The 18,966-nt window shown below is 35.1% G+C and overlaps 1 protein-coding gene across 1 annotated transcript in view; it reads left to right on the forward strand.

The window, feature by feature from the left end:
• PRKN (parkin RBR E3 ubiquitin protein ligase) overlaps nucleotides 1-18,966 on the forward strand; it is a 700,273-nt gene that overhangs the window by 346,855 nt on the left and 334,452 nt on the right. Inside the window, exon 6 of the mRNA XM_058836200.1 lies at nucleotides 703-818. Within this exon, the coding sequence (XP_058692183.1) occupies nucleotides 703-818 (116 nt within the window). The remainder of the gene's footprint in view (nucleotides 1-702; nucleotides 819-18,966) is intronic.

The following is an 18,966-nucleotide window of genomic DNA, read 5'->3' on the forward strand; positions in this document are numbered from 1 at the left end:
TAGAGTGATTTGGACACTTAGAACAATTTCTTGTAACAAAATCTTATCAAAGAATATTGTGCTTCATATGGCCTTCCCTGGGGTGCAGTGGGAAAGAGAATGAAACACACATTTGTGTGAAAAGTATTATAGTAATGAAGGCAGTCTAAGAGGCTAAAGGAACTTGATTCAAGCACTGTATACTTGCAAATGTAATATTGGGCTACAGGAGAGGTAGAGCTTTCCTTTATTATGATGGTAAAATTGTATCTTAAAGATGTCCAACATCACAAAAGCAAGGCCAGATTTCACTATTTTAGAGCTAAAATTCTATGTTGTAGAGTTCAGAAAGTGGTAAAATCTGTAACAAGAAAAGATAGTGGCAATATTAATGCATATTGAAATTGGTGAGTATTTTGCCTTTGATGACCAAACTTAGAGAAAGTCTAGATAAAGTGAATTTTTATTTTTTTAATAAATCCAGAAGATCACAGAATGTGTCACACTGATATATTCTGTGCTAGGAAAGGCACTGAACAAAATATAGACCTAGACTGCTATTTTTGCAAGCGATCCCTTGTAAACCTTTTCTAATGATTGTCCTCCTTTGCTCTTGGCAGTGGTGATTTGTCTGTTCTCTCAAATGTCAGTTACCCAAAGATAAAGGAAAGACATGAGCAGCAGGTATGTAATCTTCTCTTTATCTCTCCTTCAATATTTCAGGAGTTTTACTTTAAATGTGGAGCACACCCAACTGCTGACAGTGAAACATCTGTGGCTTTGAACCTCATTACAACAAACAGCCGCTGTATCACATGTATAACATGCACAGATATCAGGTAAGTACAACAAAAATTGTCAGAGATGTACAGTCTCAGTGCTTCATAGTACTTATCACTTCCAAAGAGCCTCTTTTTCTTTGTTCATTTTCCTTTTTAAAGGCCGGGGTTTTTTCCCAGGTAACATGTTGAAAAATGGGTTATATTTTCAGGTGTGTTATTTGTTTTGCTGGTAAAATTGCAGTTCATATTTATGTACCTTAGTCATGTTGCAGGTGGAAATCTGGCTGTTTAAGTTCTAACTGAAAGCTCAAGCGCTCAAGATAGTGGCATAAGTGTGTAGATATTTTCTGCTAATATGTATTCAAGAGCCAGGGAAAGAGCTGGATTTTTGAGGGGGACAGACTGCTCCTGAAGATATTTACTTTTTGGTGCTGGTTCTATACATCAAAGTAAAGCATATCTGTTCTCATGTTTGTGTTTATTGTAGTTTGAAATACTGTAATCCATCTTTGCATGTGGTATTTGGGCACATACATTCAAGAATATCCATTACTTGCAAATGCATGGATTAAAAACTAATTGCCCGAAGAAGACAGCTACCATTGTAGTGAAGAATTACCTGAAACACATTTATCTACGGATCAGGAGATATTTTATATGAAAGTGTAAAGAGAATTGTGAAATGGTAGTTGTTGGTCAGAAGGGAGAGATTGGAAAGGACGCTTGAACTCTATACTGATTTATACGGTGTGTCTTCTGGAAAGAACTGGTTTTGGAAGCATCCTTTGTGGAGTATTTACAGAGCTGGCTCCTAGGTACAGATTAAGTGAAGACCAAATATCAGTCTCTGTCAAATTGGTATGTCAGAATTTTGCAGCAAGGGTGCAGACTCAGCTACTCAAAAGTGTCTGGTTCTCCTGTCCCTTCTAAAATTCCCTGCGCAAAATAATGATTTGGCTTATTGAAGTGCAGACCCCTAGTGCATGTCTATAGTCCTAAATACAAGGAGGACAAGGGCTGATCCCCAATCCCAAGCCAGATGGAAATGACTGACAGATGTCCTGCATGGAGCTGTATAACCTGGTGCTTCATCACAGCCAGTTAGTTGTGGAGCTGAAACCCAACCATTGTTGATCTGCAGTGAAAGTACACTTTTTACCCTAGAGTAAGATGGAATGGAAAAAGGGTTATTCATGTCCCAGTATTTCCTGTGTGGGGCCCAGGAAGTTTCACAAGAGCTCACTGATCTACATGAAGTACAACAAAGGGGTAAAAATTGCTGAATAGCTGAGCATTTTGGCATAAACAGTCCTACCCCTGGGACATGTGTCCACAGGGTCCTCAAGAACTGTAAGTATTTCTGGACTGCAGGAGAAGTTGTCTGTTCCTGAGAATTTACTATGATTTTTTTAAGTTTAAAATTAAAAAAACTCCAGAACAACCACAAAAAAACCCAAAACCAACCATAAACTACCAAAACAAAAAAACCCCAAGCAAACCCAAAAAACCAAAAACATGCAAACAAACAAACCCCCCAAAAATCCAAGAAAACATAAGGAAAAAGACTTGTCTGAAGTCTCCTTTCTGGGTAACATTAAATATAAGAAATTTGTTCTGTCTCCTCATGTCAAAATATTGATACACATTTCTATCATAACTCTAAATTTTTGAGAATGTATCAATACATTAAATTCTGATTATATTTCAGAATTTAGATATTTTAAAGAAGCCATAAAAGCCTCCCATGCACTTTTGTGTAATACTAGACATTTGTATGTGATACCAAAACCCAACACACTATTTTACTATTTTATTTTTTGCATGGCAAGTCCTGCAAGTTGTTAAAATAGAATTTCACACGTATCTTTGAGTGGATAAAATAATTTTCCGATCAAAGTCATGCAAGAAATTGGTTTAGTTTCTGATTTTGTTTTTTACCAGTCGCAAGGATGGTCAAATGTAAGTTTTGACCATAAGAAACACCAAGATCGTACAATGGAAACATTTATCAGGTATGAAAAGTTCACTGTAAAGTCTTGGGCTACTTAAAAAATCTCCACTCAGGGTTTTTTTGTGTTTCTAATTTCTTTCTCCAACATTCTTGTAATATTTGTATGTAATTCCAAGAAATGACATAGATAGCCATGAACTTTTTGCTTCAGTTAAATATTTAGGTGATTGTATTGGAAGTTACTTTCTAATATGCTTATGCAGTTGAAAAGTTTAAAGTATTTTGTGAAACCTACCTTCATCTTTCAGTAGCATTCATATGAAAAGGAGAATTAACTGCATTTGGTGCATTAGCTATTACTTTGCATTAGCTTCACTATAGTAAAAGAAGAAATTTGTGTCTGTTCTTCAAATTAGATTTTTCTTCCTTTTTTTCTGAAAAAGCCCCAAACCAACAACAAGACACCAAACAGGAAAAGTTGACAAGGTACTATTTGCATTTTTTAAAAATATTTTTATTTGCAGTAACATACACCAAATCTCTTATCCATACACCATATCTCATATAATTTCCATCAATTTATCATTGACAGTTAGTCCACCACAGGCAGAGTAATAAGTTCCAAGATTCTGGGCACAGCACTTGTACGGTTTTAGCAAGGTTAGCAAAGCTCCTAAAAATCGTACATAAAGCAGTAGTGTACTCTGCTATATAGAAAAAATGCAAAGTGCAAGTAGTGTTAGTCTACTGCCAGTTTTTATTCTTAAGTTTACATTAGATACACTTAGTTTGCCTTAGGTTTATATTTTATGTAAGTATTTTCATGCAGCTCTGACCAATAGAGTGAAATATTTGAAAGCCAAACGCCCTTGCAGGGCTATGGTAAATCCATAGGCAGTATTCCATGTAGTGTAATGCCTTCCAATGTATTCTGCTTATCTACAGCAGAGGTAGTGTGAATTGGCAGCCTTTATGCATTCTTTTTCTGTAGTGTTCAAGGTGAGGGGTTTCTATTCTATGTCTTTGAAGAAGCTTTAATAGGTTGAGCAAATGGCTGGAAGTTGAAACAAATACTAAAACTGCTCAATCCTCGAGGGAAGATCTGCTTGTGTCAACTGTTTCCAGTAGAAATAACATCAAAAGGGGTTAGGAGTACCCCAGGGTACCCATAAATCAGGCTCACGAATAACAGCAGTTTTAAGTAGTGTGAAAATAAAATGTGTAGAACAGAAATGCCTCACGTCATCTTTCACAAACTCGGTAGGGTACAATTCCTAAAGGCACCATTATTTTTAGCTTTCAGCAGATACAAATAAGTGTAAAAGATATATGGGACATACTGTCACTTAATAGGTAGAAAGAATTCTCCAGAAGGAGAAGTATTTGGTGTTGTGTTACCAGTACTTTTTTTTCTAATCTAATAAATCCCTGCTTCATAGTCTTGAACAAAGAAATGTTTTGCTTTGTTTAAACAGGGGAATCTTATATGTTTTTTGTTTTTCTACTGTCTGGACTTTCTAATCAAGGAGTCGGAGGTGGGAACTTCTGCTAGTGGTGATAGTGGTGCATATGGTAGTTATTCTTCAAGGGTAACTGTGATGTAATGTCTTTCTTATAGTTCTTTTCAGGCAAATCAATTCAGACTGTGATCACATTAGATTCCATGGGCAGGAGAGTAATGGAGAAGGTCAGTACTGAGAGGGAAAATAGTGAATGTAGTATAGGAAGTCCTGCTGGAAATTCAAGGAGTGGCTCTCTTCTCCTTCAGACAATAAAGATTGAATAGCTGCATGTTATTGGCAATAACAATGTGTTAATCTGGTTTGTGTGAGATTACTTTGGAACTCCTAAAAATCTCACTAGCTCTCAATCAGCCATCTTTTTCAGTCTTCTTTTTTTTTTTTTTTACAAAGTACAAGTTGGAAATTCTTTCCCTCCATGATCAGTTTGACATTCTCCTAATTGCTCATTTCCTCTATTGCAGAGTCAGAACTGAGACAGATGAGTTGTTTGTTTGTTGTTTTTTTTAATGGGCTAATGTTCCTAAATTGGTAAGGGATAGAAATATTTGCTTCCCAGTAAATACACAAGTGAATGATTTTCTGTTGTGGATTTTACATGTGGATTTTATGTGCCAAAAGAAGACCATCTCTCTAAGTTTATTATGGGGATTGGGGTTTTTCTAATTTCATATTCTGGATTTTGATCTTTATGATGTTATTGTTGATATAGGTGTGCCATGTTCCTTACTGACCTACATGTTGTACTGTGCTATGGATTAATGTTGTACATTGCTCTGAAGTAAAATATTTCTTCAATTACAGTTTAAATACTGTTTAGAGACACCTGAAATAATTTGCCTTTCTTCTTGTAAAAGATATATGAAATCTGGGTTTCAAAAAAATAGAAGTGGAAAGAGTATCAGAGGAGGATAAATCAGTGACTGTGACAAGAAATAGATGAGGCAGCAGGACAACCATGGTATTCAAAACCTTTACATTACAAATAATTCGAAAATCTTTAGTTGATTATTTGAGTCCAATGCTACGGCTGAAGAGACAATTTTCAAAATTCAGCTTTTGATAGCCACCAGTTAGCTCAATTGGTTAGCATAAAAAATGATGCTAATGCTGGTGTTGTGGGTTTGACCCCTATACAGACCATTCACATAAAAGATAGACTTAATGGTTCTTATAAGTCCCTTTTGGCGCAGAATAGTCTGTGATTTGTTCGAGAACTGTTCATTTTCTTAATGAAGAAGATGTAGTATAAATTTGATTCAGGTCAATTTTGCTGTTATTTGAAGAGAGTTTTACCAGGGATCTTCTGTTGTTTTCTGAGATGAAAATGCAGACCATGTCCATTGGAAGACATTACCCATGTGATGTATTCAGAAGAGTAAATAGCATCTTATTCTAGACCTATAATTGCTATTTCTCTTGCTTCTGGGACATAGGATCCTAAATTTACCCCTTGGGCTATCCAAGGAAGCTATTAAATCTATATTTAGCTATTCTTTTTTGAAGTACTCTTTCCCTCTCTGTGACCCATCTTGATAATGTGGTCTCTGCTCCAAATCTCTGTTAGATTCTGTTGCCTTTATAAACCTTGAGTAGTTTGAAGAGGAGTGGAAAAAGATTGTGCTAAAAATTAAATCTGCTTTGTCTAAGCACTATGACCATCTGGGACAATGTCTACTGCTTTATTCCCTAATGTTCCTTAAGTTAATGAGATTTCTTAAGAATCACTTATTTAAAGCATGAAATTTGATATAAGACTAAGAACTCTTACTAATTGATTTAGAGCTTTTTTATTTTTTTCTCAATAAGGTAACTTATAGAATATTCTTGTTACATCGGTAATATTTGAGTTCTGCTACAAGCAAAACCATACAGAGAAAAACCTTTTGTTGAGAATTCTGGTGATCTTTTGAAATGTGAACCAAGTCTGAAAATGCCAACAAGTGACCTTCATTTCCTCTGAGGTTCACACTGTGGATTTCAGACTCAAAGACTTGTACCGTGGGCTACTGGAAGATGTGCCTTGTGCCTGAAATTCAGTTGCCTTAATCTTTCTCTTGAATTATAATCACTAATAGAGCAGCCCCTATGGCAATGGCAGGACAGCAGGGCAGTCCGTACTACTCTGCCTCTGAATCTGTTAAGATCTGCACTGCAGCTGCATCCCAGTGAGACAGCTTCCAGCCTCAGCACATCTGGGGACAGGAGAGTGTGTTGGCAAAGCTATTGCAATGTCACATTGTACATAGCCTTTGCCAGCAGGGAACCAAGTGAGGAGGATTTTGTACAACCTCACTTATCTCCTGTGCTGGACATAAAGCATGAATTTCTCTTCATCTGGGAGAATAAAGCCTGCCTACCTTTCCTTCTTTATGACGCAGAGGTTTTTTTCTGTTATTCCTTTGCTTGGCATATGTGTTACTATACAGTTGACAGAAAGGACAAATGGAATGTATTGACTGCCTGCTGATTTTTTTATTTATTTGTTTTTTACATTTGCCCATGTGTTTGTGAACATAAATATAATAGTGTGTGGTACATCTGAGTGTTAGAAACAGACGTGAGTGAGAATTTTTGTCACAAGTGAATTAAATTTCTGATTTGAATTTATTCCAATAATGTGCATCTCCTGATATACATGGGATAAAATAACTATCATGAACTTCATTTTGCATTTGACATTTCACCTGAAGCCTGTAGATACCAGAATATTATCAATGGACTCTATATTTTATGTTGTATGTTTTCTGCCATTTATTTACAGCGTGATTAGTACAGTGAGCTGTTTTTGTAGATTTCTTCACTTACATATTTTATTCATGTTGCAAGACACAAAGACTTAAAAGTTTAAATGGTTTTGGATGAATCAGTAGTTTTAGTGTGTCAGGTATCCAAGTGTAACATATCCAAGATTTCATGAATCTCACTTCCAAAATATTCTGAAGAAACCTAAGTATGAATACTTTCATATAATCAATGAAAAACGATAGCTAATGAATTTAATTTTGTTCAAGTATTGTAAATTTAAATGTTAAAGTTAGAATTTATTTGCATTGTCCAAGGAAAGCAGAGTAGCAAATGTTTTTAAAACATAGTTCAAAGACACTCTTTTGAAACTCGCAAGCCCATAGCATGCCTTTTCTCCCACAGATGTTTGCAGGTTCAGGTGTTTGGGACTTTCTTTTCTTTCTTTTTACAATGAATTCTTTACCACAAAGGACAAAACATTTTCATCTCTGGTTAGTTTTGCTTCTGCCAAGGTTAGTAATACCTGAATATTTTCACCATCTGATAGTGGTGTAGTGACCTATGTGAATTATTATTGGAGGTCACAACCCAGTTGTCTTTGGAGAGATATTGCAAAGGCACCATCACAGGTGATACTAACCATCAAGCCTCATCCTTTCAGCAGAGACCTCAGGTCTGAAGGAACAAGGTGAACAAATCGGAGAGATGTTCTTTTCAGGCCTCAACTGAGGCATTAAGGGAGTGGTTTTGGGAGGAACTTCAGCTGTTGCTCTCTGCTGAGCAGGCAGTGGTTTGGCTCATCTTGCCCTTCAGTAAGGGGAAGGAAGAGAAAGTGTTTGTGAAAGATGTAGTTGGCTTTTACAGCATAGAGAAACAAGAGTGAAAATATCTAAGAAAGAATGAAGCTTCCCAGCAGCAAAAACCTAAATATGCACACAACAGAATAATTTCATTTGCAGGAACTTAGGAAAAATGACAGTTCCTCAGTCAAATAGCTCCAGAGGAATTGTTATCAGATTTCCAAAATGTGTATTTCAAATAAACATGTTGATGGAATTTGATGGCAAGAGTTTACACACAGTTTTTAATAGATGTCTGAAAGAGCCAAGGTACAGCTCTCAAATTCTATAATTATATTTTTAATGTGTATCACATTCAGGGGTGTATGGGTACAAAATTCTGGGAAACCAAGGGAGGGATTGAGGAATATGTTGGAGAAATGTGTTCATTTGTGTACATATAATAAACAGGGACACCTACTTCTGTATTTCTCTCTAAACCATGGTGCAGAATGAATTGTCATAGCAGTGTACTGACTGACAGCAGTATAAGGAAAATATTTCACACATTTTCTATTGACAGTCTGCACTGAGCATGCAAAGCTCTTGGTACATTACAGTCTTGATGGAACTGCAATGGAATTAATCATTAGAAATACTTATTCTGCATTTTAACTTAGGAGCTCATGATCACTGATAGCTCTCTTCCCTCTTGTTAATTCTTTGGATGAAGGACTGCTTCTGAAGGTTGGTAAAGGTTGCTTCTGAAGACAAAACAGTTTCTGAAGGCAATCATAGGTTCTGTTATTTATTTTGTTCTAGAAGAGAAGCCAGTAGGGTTCTATATTTTTTAGATCTTCAGAGAAATTCCTTCTTCCTCCTGATGAGTGTATTTGTATAAAACTTCATTTAGTAAACTTAACTATATGTTTACTTTAAAACATAGCAATTCCAAAAATAGTAAATTATTGCAATAAGAGTATAATTGTTGTATAACAATAAATATTAGTAAAAATTTTTTTGTAAATTGTGCTGTGATGCACTAAGTTCTTTATCAACTAACTTGACAGCACAATTTCCTTATAAAGGGAAAATCCAGGGCAGGGTCAGGGAGTGGGATAGAAAGTAAATTTGGTCCCATAGCGGAAAATTGACAAAAGTCAAGTTAAATTGTTAATACATAACTGTTATGAACTTGGTGCAAAAAGATGCTGATTTGCAGTGTGGTTTGAAAATGACAAGAAATACATCATAATCAAAGTCAATCAAAATCTGTTAAGTCCTGTCAATATCTGGGACATGTTAAGGGAGCTGTGTGCAGACCTTTGAAAATGGTTGAAAATGTACACAATTAAGGGAATAATAAATTTCCCAGTACAAGTTTGTAAATGGCAGTGATACTGCAGTGATACTGCACTGGCATGTCAATGTAAATTGACACATGAAAAATGACACCAATAAAAACACACTTTTATATTGTTACAAACTCCTGTGCTAAGACTTGTATTTTTACTTGACATGTTTGTTTTAGTTTGTGTTAAAGTAATTCCATATCACTGTACATTGAAATGCAGTAAGCAGGATGAAAACATGTACATTTTTCCATCAAAAGTGTGTGAATTTTTTTCTTAATATTTCTCCAATTACACTGTCATAACTTGCTCTTGCCGAGGAAATAAGTCTTACAGCTGAATTCTAAAGATCAACTGTGACTGTGGTTGGACATGGTCCTGAAAGAGTCCAGTGGTAGTGAAAAGTGAGTAAAATAGTGGAGAAAAATGTGTGTTGCTGGATAGCAAGATAAGGGAAAAATGATACCTACTCTACTGAATACGAGTTAGCATGTGTTGCTTTTCTGTGCAGATTTCAGAGGTTTTCTACCACAGCAAACTTTTTCAAAACCCTCCTCTGAGTCACTTTCAGTTTTGTTTCCCTTTAAGGGTATGTACACCTACATGTTTACTAAGTAAAATGGAATTTTGATTAATTTTTCGTACATATTTATATATAATACATATGTGTGTGTATATACATATATCCATTCTTATGTGCTTGTTTCTTTCTTTGTCTTTCTTCTCCATAATCAATCTTCACTTATTTGAAGTGCATTACATTTATAAATGTTTTCCCCCCATGCTATTCTTATTTCACTTTACCTAGGAGACAAATCTGCCCATATTTCTAGTGAAAGTAGGAACCAGACAGTGCTCTTTTGGCATGCAAATTCCATTTGCATTTTACAAATTACTCTTTCTTTTTGCTTTGTTTGAAGCAACAAAGGGAACAGTCATACCACTTCCCATAAGGTATGTTCTCTGTAACCACTAAAGACAGCCTCAGCCAAAGAGCTGCCAAGAAAAGCAGGACCAGCCTCCTGATCTACACAGTGCAGGAGAGATGACTGCACTCAGATGTCACCTCTGTGAATCTATCCAGCCTCTTTGGAAACAGGCTGACAATGCTGATGTCAATCTTCAGCTGTACTTATGAGGAAGACTATGCCTCTGCTCCCTATGGATTCTCTAACCTTGCTGGAGTTTATTTGATTTCCTGACAAAAGAAGTTATATTTACTCACTTTTGCTATATGTGCCTCAAAAGGTGTCAGAGCATATCCTGATCAGAAAGCAGGTGGTGAGAGAGATGCTGCAATATGGTTCAGTCTAGTTATATAAATATAAAACAGCTTCAGAAAGTCATTTATTCAGTTCAATGCGTTTGTAATTAAATTTTGTTTTTAAAATAAAATACCAAAATAAGAGATAAAAAGTATTTTAAAGACCCATCACTGAGAATTCAAAGAGAAATAGCTCTTTTTCTGTCTTGTCTTTCAAAAATATCCATAATTTCAGGCAAAATATTAATTATTGTTTTGTGGGGACACATTTATGCATGTATCTGCTAAATTAATTTTAATTAAAAAGACACTTCTCTCACCTTGACCCTTTAGACTTTGATTATGGAAACAATTTTATGGGTTTGAGTGGGTTTTTTCTGTGATATAAGTGTTTGCAGGTTAAGACTTACATACTGCATAACTACAGATCATTTTCACATAAATAGAACTATGACTTTTCCAGAAATAAGTATCTTCTACAGATGCACAGCCTGTCCCTCTTGCATTCAGCTGTGACCTTGAAAACTGATTAACAAAATTGTACTCTAAGGGATGCAAAGCTTCACATAAAGCAAGTGAAGCATGCACAGGCCCTTGAGGGGTGCTTAGAGTATCTCATAGACTCTAATGGTAATTCCTTTCTCTTTTAATGCTATTAGGTGATTCTGGCTTGAGGCAATCCGTAGTACTTTTCTCTTTATTTAATTTTTGTGCCACAGATTTTATGAATTATCTTATTACAACCCCTGTTTCATGTTTTAAAGACAAAGTGCTCTACATGTCTGGTGTGCTAAGTGTCTTCTTCAGCTACTCAGATATTTTGGGTTGTTTTATTGATTTTACATGCATAAATCTTTGGCACAGTAAGATGAAAAGTTAAGTAGGGCTATGATTACCTAAACCTGAAAACAAAGTGGTGCTTATGAAAAGCATGTAGAGTGCCCTGCATTTAAAGCCTCATTTCCTTCAACAGTAAGAAGGACTATTTGAAAATACACCATTTGCTGCCTTCCAAAAAGTAGTACAATTATTATTATTTAGTAACTTTGGCAAGCTGTGAAAACCTGGTTTCAAAAATTAATTTATTCATTAATAGATGCTTGTAAATTATTGTACTTTGGACTTTCTTTCTCCACATTTGTATTTGAATTATGTTTTGGTTAATGAAACACCACTTTATGGAAGTCAGAATTGAGAAATAAAATACAATTTAAAGCATTCTACACATCCCTCTTAATCTTGCTGCCAATTTTTGTGTCTTTAAAATCAAATTTGTATTACATGAACACAGACGTAAGGTATTGTTTTAATAAGTCATCAAACTAGCAGAAGGCATTAGAAGAATTTTCACTAGTGATAAAATAAAAAACAGAAGGCAAGATTGAATTGTAGCTATCTTAAACATCTGTAATGTGCCAAGGCAGAGAAGTATAAATTGTAGCATTTCCTGCACCCATGCTTTTTGTGTTCCTTGTTAAAAAATCCGGGTACCAAAAGTGGAGCCACTTTTGTTGTTTTTTATTGTTTGTAACTCAAAATTACAGTTTCTGAAGCTAGAAAGAATGAGGAGAATATACAGATATTAGTTGCCCACTTGGCAGCTTCTGCTCTAGTTGTAGAGCAGTTCCCTATCCAGGACAAAGAAACTGAATCTCCTGAGATTTTTTCTTTTTTTGTTCTTCTCTTATGTCTTTCATTTAATAAAATGTGTTGTATACAATAGCAAGGAATAAAATATTTCTGTGGAGGTGTCCTTATTGTGTTGATAGGATCTCTGTGGTGGCTTGAGTTCCGCAGAACATTTAGAACTAAACTGTGACCTCCTCTCAGTAAGCAGTTAAACCTGTGTTTAGCTTGCTGCTTCTGAATAATCCCATCAAAACCAACAGTATATAAATGCAGGTGTATGTGCTTTGCTTGGTCAGAGCCTAGACACGGCCAATATAATTATCCTGCATTTTGTGAGTGATATCCTCATGTCCAATAAGGAGTCACGGAATGCCCTTAATGAGTCTGTCAGGGTGAGGTAGGATTTATAATGCTTTTCACAGGAAGCATATCTAATAGTGAATATTTGGGGCGGCGGGAGGGGGGGTGTATTTTTATTTTTTTGAGAACAAGATAGTTCTGGAAATGTCTGCTGTCATGAGAATGAATTTCACTGGAAAGAACTCTTTTCTCAACCCTTTGTTGTCCTTTCTGATTATCTGAGCTACTCTGCATGCATATGAAAAATGTATTTTATATGATCTATCTTCCACTTTGCTGGATATCCTGGTGCCTTGTAATGACCCCATGTTTTCAGGGAGATATTTATGGTTTTGATCATACTGTCTCAGAGCTTCCTGTTTTCTAGAAAATGCATTATGCACATTTGCGGTTCAGACAGTATTTATCTAAGGGTTAAAGCATTAATGCTACTACTAAAGCATGTTAAAAATATGTCTGATGAAAGTGATTATTTTTTCCTAGCATGTTGAACAATTTTCTTGGCCTTTCAAAATATGTTACAGAAAAGTGAGCATTCCTTTGTTCCTAGTTGCTGATCAAGAAATAGTGTACTATTGCTCTGTGTTTGTGTTCCTTTCCTTTTTTGTTTGTTCTTTTCCAAATGTATGTTATTTCTTCTTTTTCTACAAGATTCATAAGATTGTACTAAGCTCCTAAAAGCTCCTAAGAAAGTCAAAAGAATATCCTTTGAATTCTTTTCTTCCCATGTCTCTTTCCTTCTCCCTGCTGTGTTTAATAGGTTCTGCAAAGAATATATTTATTTTTTTTCAGTTTAGAAGGGGAAAAAAGGAAAGGAGGAGGAAAAAGAGAATGAAGGCTTTACATTAGAATTGCCAAGAATGATCAAGAGGTTATTTTTGATACCACCAAGCATCTTTACTTCATTTTTTAATTTTAAAATAAAATTGTTTTCTAATGGTTTTATACAAGCAGTACACAATCATGTAGTTGAATTTTACTACATTTTTTATTTAAATTCAGTATGAAGCAGATTGGGCAGTATTGCATTGAGCTTGGTTTTAAGTACTAATGTTAAGTAATAGTTTTTTACACTTGGGCAGAACATTCCATTAAAATGGCTATATTTAATTTTTTTTTTCTACTTAGCATTTACTGATACCTGTCTTATTGTTTACCATATGCCAGAGTGAAAAAACATCCTACAGGAAAAAAGGTTTATTTTCAGAATTGGGGTTTTGTTTTTAACATTCAGTTACATTTTTAACATTGCATTGCAGTTCCGTTTATTTTATTTTAGCATGGCTTTTCCTACTCTGCTTATAATCATGTGCCAATAAAAGATTGATTCTGCAAAGCTGTGAGTACTCAAGTTCTAGAACAGGATGTTATTTAAACATATGCTTGACTTTGAACATGTGAGTACTGGCTAAATATGCCAACAGAAGAATGCTTATTCTCATTAGCTTTTTTTTTTTTTTCAGCCCCTTACAAATTTTTTTTTTCTCTAATAGCTTGTCTTGTCAAGGTTAGGTCACAGTATCTAAATTTTGAGAGCCATGAACAAAGGTACACAGATACCATAAAGAGGAGGTATTTGCAAAATCTCAGTGGGGGTAACAGTCAGTCTCCAGGTGGATGAGTTTCAAGACCTGAGGCAGATGAAGAATTACTTTTTCAGTGGTAAAAAAGAAGCTTAAAATACAAAACTGTGTGGGGAACTAAACATTGGAACCTTCCTTCCTAGTTCAGTTATTGGAGCTTCTCTTGTTGATGTTTTTTCTTAAAAAAAATAACCCTTGGTCTCCATACACTATCATTTTTTCTTTATATTTAAATTTTATTTGTAATTTTAACAACACTATACTTTTCTTAAGTTTAATTAGAGTGGGGTTACAGTGCCAGTTAGTACAATAAGCATGAGTCAATGATTTGTAGGAAAAAGTGGTTATTTAACTAACAGCAAAAACCAGAGAAGTAACAACTTGATCTAGTCTCAGTTGCCTGTAGGTGAAACATTCTGTATATATTGACACACAGTCCACGTTGTTCCTATGATTTCTGAAAGTCTGCTTGTGTAACTGGCATTGCAATAGCTGCCTGTGGAAAGGAAAAGAAATGAATGAAGACTTTGCAAACTCAGCCCTATACTAACATTTTTGGAGTGTTCATTGCCCGCCAGAGAAAAAATATTGGGGCCACGACAGCAAAAGTTTAAAAAAAAAATTTGAACAGTGCTGAAGAGCACAAATGTGTGGAACCCCTGCACCTGTATAAGGTTTCTTGAGATACTTTGATATTGCTTGTGAAAACTGAGTCATTCAGTGATGATTTATTGAATAGTGTGAGGTGGAATGAGCACTTTTTGCACATGTTCCAGGTTATCATATACTGTGGCTTGACTGACGCTCTAAACATCCCAAACTTTTTATTGCAGAATGTTGTGCTATCAGGTTGGGTTTGATTATGCCAGCTGCTTCCCTCATGTGCTGAAAGAAATACTGGTAGGCTTGCTTCCTTGCCTTCTTCTAGGTTTGACTTACAGCACAGCAAAGTGAGGAAGCCTACTTTTTCTCAACTGCAGGTCCTTCATAAATTATAATTTTCCCATGAAAAACAGCTTCTTGTTTTTCAACATTTTGCAGGTGTGAGAAGTTTGTCTGTATGGTTGCAGTCATTATGTGCTTTTTTTTCATTTATGCAACTTCGCTGTTTTGCTTAGCTAGTGGGGTTAGCATAAAATTGGCATGACTTCACTGAATCAGCTAACATAGGTGGCTTGCTGCTTCCAAATTGTTGCAAGAGGCAAGCAGCCAGCAAGGGCTGTTGCACAGCCAAGAGTACAGTATATGTTTTGGTTCCAGAAAAATTTTAGATTTTCAAATAAGATTTGTCACTGTTAGAATATTTCATGGTGAAAATTAGTATCTGGTCAAAAGTTGTTAAACCAATCAAAGTACGCATGAAGTTAAAAATAATAATGTTTTTAAATTATAATACAATTAAATAATAATGTTTTTATCTCTTGCTTTTAAAAATTAAAAGGATCTCTTGCCAGTGTGAGGCTAGAGATTAAATATCACATTCTCGTGAGAATGTTAACTGCTGCCATGGGTAGGATTTTGATTCTAGGTTTGAGACCCATTACAGAGAGTTCTATAGGATTTATTGGATGGTTTGTTTTGGGGTTTTTTTTCTGTAAAAGGAGATCTTTTCTGTATTTTGATATCCTTTTACCAGGAAGGACTCAGAAAATATTTGTCTGAAAAACCGTCGTTGTTTGGACAAATTTGCTTACAATTTCAGACAAGGAGATAAACAAAAACAAAACAGTCAACACCACCATCCTTATGCATTCAGAGACAAAGAATAGTGGAAAGTTGTTTTCAACTATGTTTTTATACACATTTGACAGTTCATGGATTCAACATTGAGCAATCTAAAGAAAAAAAAATTTTGAACCTTCATAAGTTTTAATTCAAGTGACATTATTTTCATTAGCCTGCTTCACTGCTATCAGATTCTTGATGCTTTATTGCTTATGTGTGCTTATGCTTGAGTATGTTCTTCCTGTCTCTTCCAAGTACCTACCCATCCAACTCATTCTGCTGTGACAGTCTTGACTTAATTTCTTCTTAGATTTGCAAGATTTTCTTTTTGTAAACCACCCCAGAGCTCTAGTGTATTTGTATTTAATAGGCAACCTTTGGTTTTGTTTGTTTGATTTTTTTTAAAAAAAGAAGCAATTAGAAAGTTTTATAGAGTGAAATATTTTATGTGCTGATTTTATGAGTAGAGCTTTATTGTCATAATCTTAAATGGCAATTACATGAATTTTCTTTGCTGGGTGAGTTATTAACAACTTCTGAACTCCTGCCTTCAGAATGTTCTTTTTTTTTAAAAAAAAAAAAAAAAAAAATTTATTCCGTTTTTCTAAATATGTTTTAATGATGCCTTCTAGGTAAAGAGATAATTTCATGGGAATTTCTGAAAACAGAGCTTTGTGGCTGACGCTTGCTTGCTTTGTGACCTACATGTATATTTTGACAATCAAGGTTGTTGAAATACTTTTGCCCTTCAAGAGATTAAAATAAATTATTCACAAAGCATATTTTAACCAAATACCAAACCAGAGATATATTTACCTTGGAATGTAAAGGCTTATTAAATTAAATGCCTAATAATTGAGTCAAATATAAAGCTGCAATTCTCATAGCTGTGGGATGCTGCAGCAGTGAAGGTAATCCTTGCCAACGTACACAAAAGCAGAACCTAAGCAGATTGATCTCCTGTAACCATTTGTTCACTTCTTTACATTTTATCTGGACAGGCCATTCTAGTGACCAGAATCACAGCCAGCTTGGTGCTCATTATAGAATTGTGCCACTTGCATTGTGCTTTTTTATATCCCAAAATTTCTGTCTTTTTAATGTCACATATGCCAGGTTTAGCTACGTGTGCTCAGGGAAAAAAAAATACAAATCAAACCCAAAGAAACAAAAATCACACAAAAAATCCCAAACAACAACACTGCTAAACTTATCAAGATTACCTTTCCAGTGTAAGATTATTCTGTAAGAAAGCCCCAGAAGTTTTGCCTAGATTAAAGGACTTTTTAGAGCAGGACCTGTAGAACATCCTATTGAAGCTTGTACTCTACATCTTTGTAGGTTTTATCTTGAATAATTATTTTAATTTTTTTATCTAAATTTTCTGGTACTCCATTTTATTTAATTGTTTCTTAGTAAGAAATATGTAATTTAGTTGTCTCCCAATATCAGTTGCCCGTAGAAAAATATATTTTGCAGTTGAGGATTCTCAGTTGCAAAACAATAGTCAGCTTCCTGTTTAAACTATAGTTTGGGTTGTTGTTTATTTTTTTTATTCTTTGTAGCTCTCATGTACTCTTCTTCTCTGGATTGGATTGACTTCTCTTTATCTCTTGTCATACTAGACTTCTTTTTCTGTTTATTTTGTTCTCTTGTTTCTCTGCATTCATGTGAGCTTACATTGTTTGATTTGAACTAAAAGTAAAATGCTTTGAATCAAGAATTGTATCCCATTTGTGGTTTATTTACTGTCTGATATTTACCCTGAGCGCATGAAAATTATTTCCATGTGAATCTTCTTTCGCATGTAGCAATTGGATTTGTAGCTAAGCTTGACCAACTTCTAGGTAACAACTTTTAACAAAAGAATTATTCATATTTCATTTGCTAGAGCCACAAAAATAATTTGCTTTTCTCCAGTAAATATCTTTGAGATTGTGCAGGGTCTGGCCTTTCACTTTTGATACTTCGTTATGTCTTTTTTTTTATTATTTTCCATCTTTGACAGATTCCTTCTGCCCTGTATTCATTTGAAATTCATTGCAGTGACTGACCATTCATTTGAAAAATTAACTTAGTAACATACTTAAAATTTCCATATGTCCTGTCTGAACTGCTCTGTTTTTTACTGCTTCAAAGTTTCTACAAGAATCTGTTTCTCTAAATAGTTGGCAGTTCTAGGTGTTGGATAGCAATTCCATGCTATGACAATTTTGCATTGGAAGTATGACTAAACTAAACAGCTTAGGTCTTTTTCAGCCTTTCACTTAGCGTTACAAAATTAAAATACAAAGGACTTCATAACCATTGTAATTTTGCAGGTGATAGAGCTGAACATATGCACTTTTAGTAGACAGTAGAGAATAGACATAGAGACAAAACTACCATGTATATCTTTTTTTCTATTTTCATTTTTTTCTTAATGTACATCCCACAGCAGTACCCCATTCAAAGTTTGGGCTCAAACAATAGTAGTAGCCTTCCAAAATGTTGCCACTGTCCCCTATATTTTAGAAGTTAATTGCCTTACTTTCTTTAGTAATTGATTTTTTTGCTAAACTACTGTTAGGCTTAGAAAAAAAATAATCTCATTTTCATTCTTATCTTAGATTATTGTTAAGGATGTATTATTCTTATTGTTCTTTTCCATAATAATTTAAAGATATGTGTTCTTCCAGAAACTTAACAATCAAACTTCAGTTCATAATCAGTCCATAATCAGACTGTGATGTGTTGTGTGAGGTGAGAATGTCACTGACTAAGGAACTTTGCTGCTGTTGGCAGTGTCTGAAGAGAGGTCATTTTTGTGTCCCTCTCTACAGTGTCCAAGTTGTTGGACATGTGCATATGGGCATCCCATAAACACGGCACAGGCTATAAGAGTCTCAGCACAAGGAAAAATATTTCAGCTTCTCACTGAGGAATCTGACTACTCAGTTGTGAAGTGACTCCCCATGCATTTTGCACTAGTTTTCAGTTCCATCCAGGATATAGAGACGTTCCTTGTTGCAGTGTGTTTATTTAGTTTTGTCAAAGTTGATAGGTTTGAATTGTTTGTTGGTATGTTCCTTTTTCCCCCCCCTGGGTTGAATGTATTGGTTTTTACCTGTATTGGTTTATCCCTCCCACATCCTATCCATCAAAGCAAACCCCTCCCTTCCTCCTTGAAAGTTCCTTGTCTGTCATCCTAGCCCTGCCCCTTCTCAGTTGTCCATCATTGTAAACCCCACCCTGTCTTCCAGATCCTTCCCTGTTAATCATTTGTCCCTCGAGGCCCCACTGGTTAGTGTATCT

This window comes from Poecile atricapillus, chromosome 3 (genome assembly GCF_030490865.1).
Source record: "Poecile atricapillus isolate bPoeAtr1 chromosome 3, bPoeAtr1.hap1, whole genome shotgun sequence".
NCBI lineage: Eukaryota > Metazoa > Chordata > Aves > Passeriformes > Paridae > Poecile > Poecile atricapillus.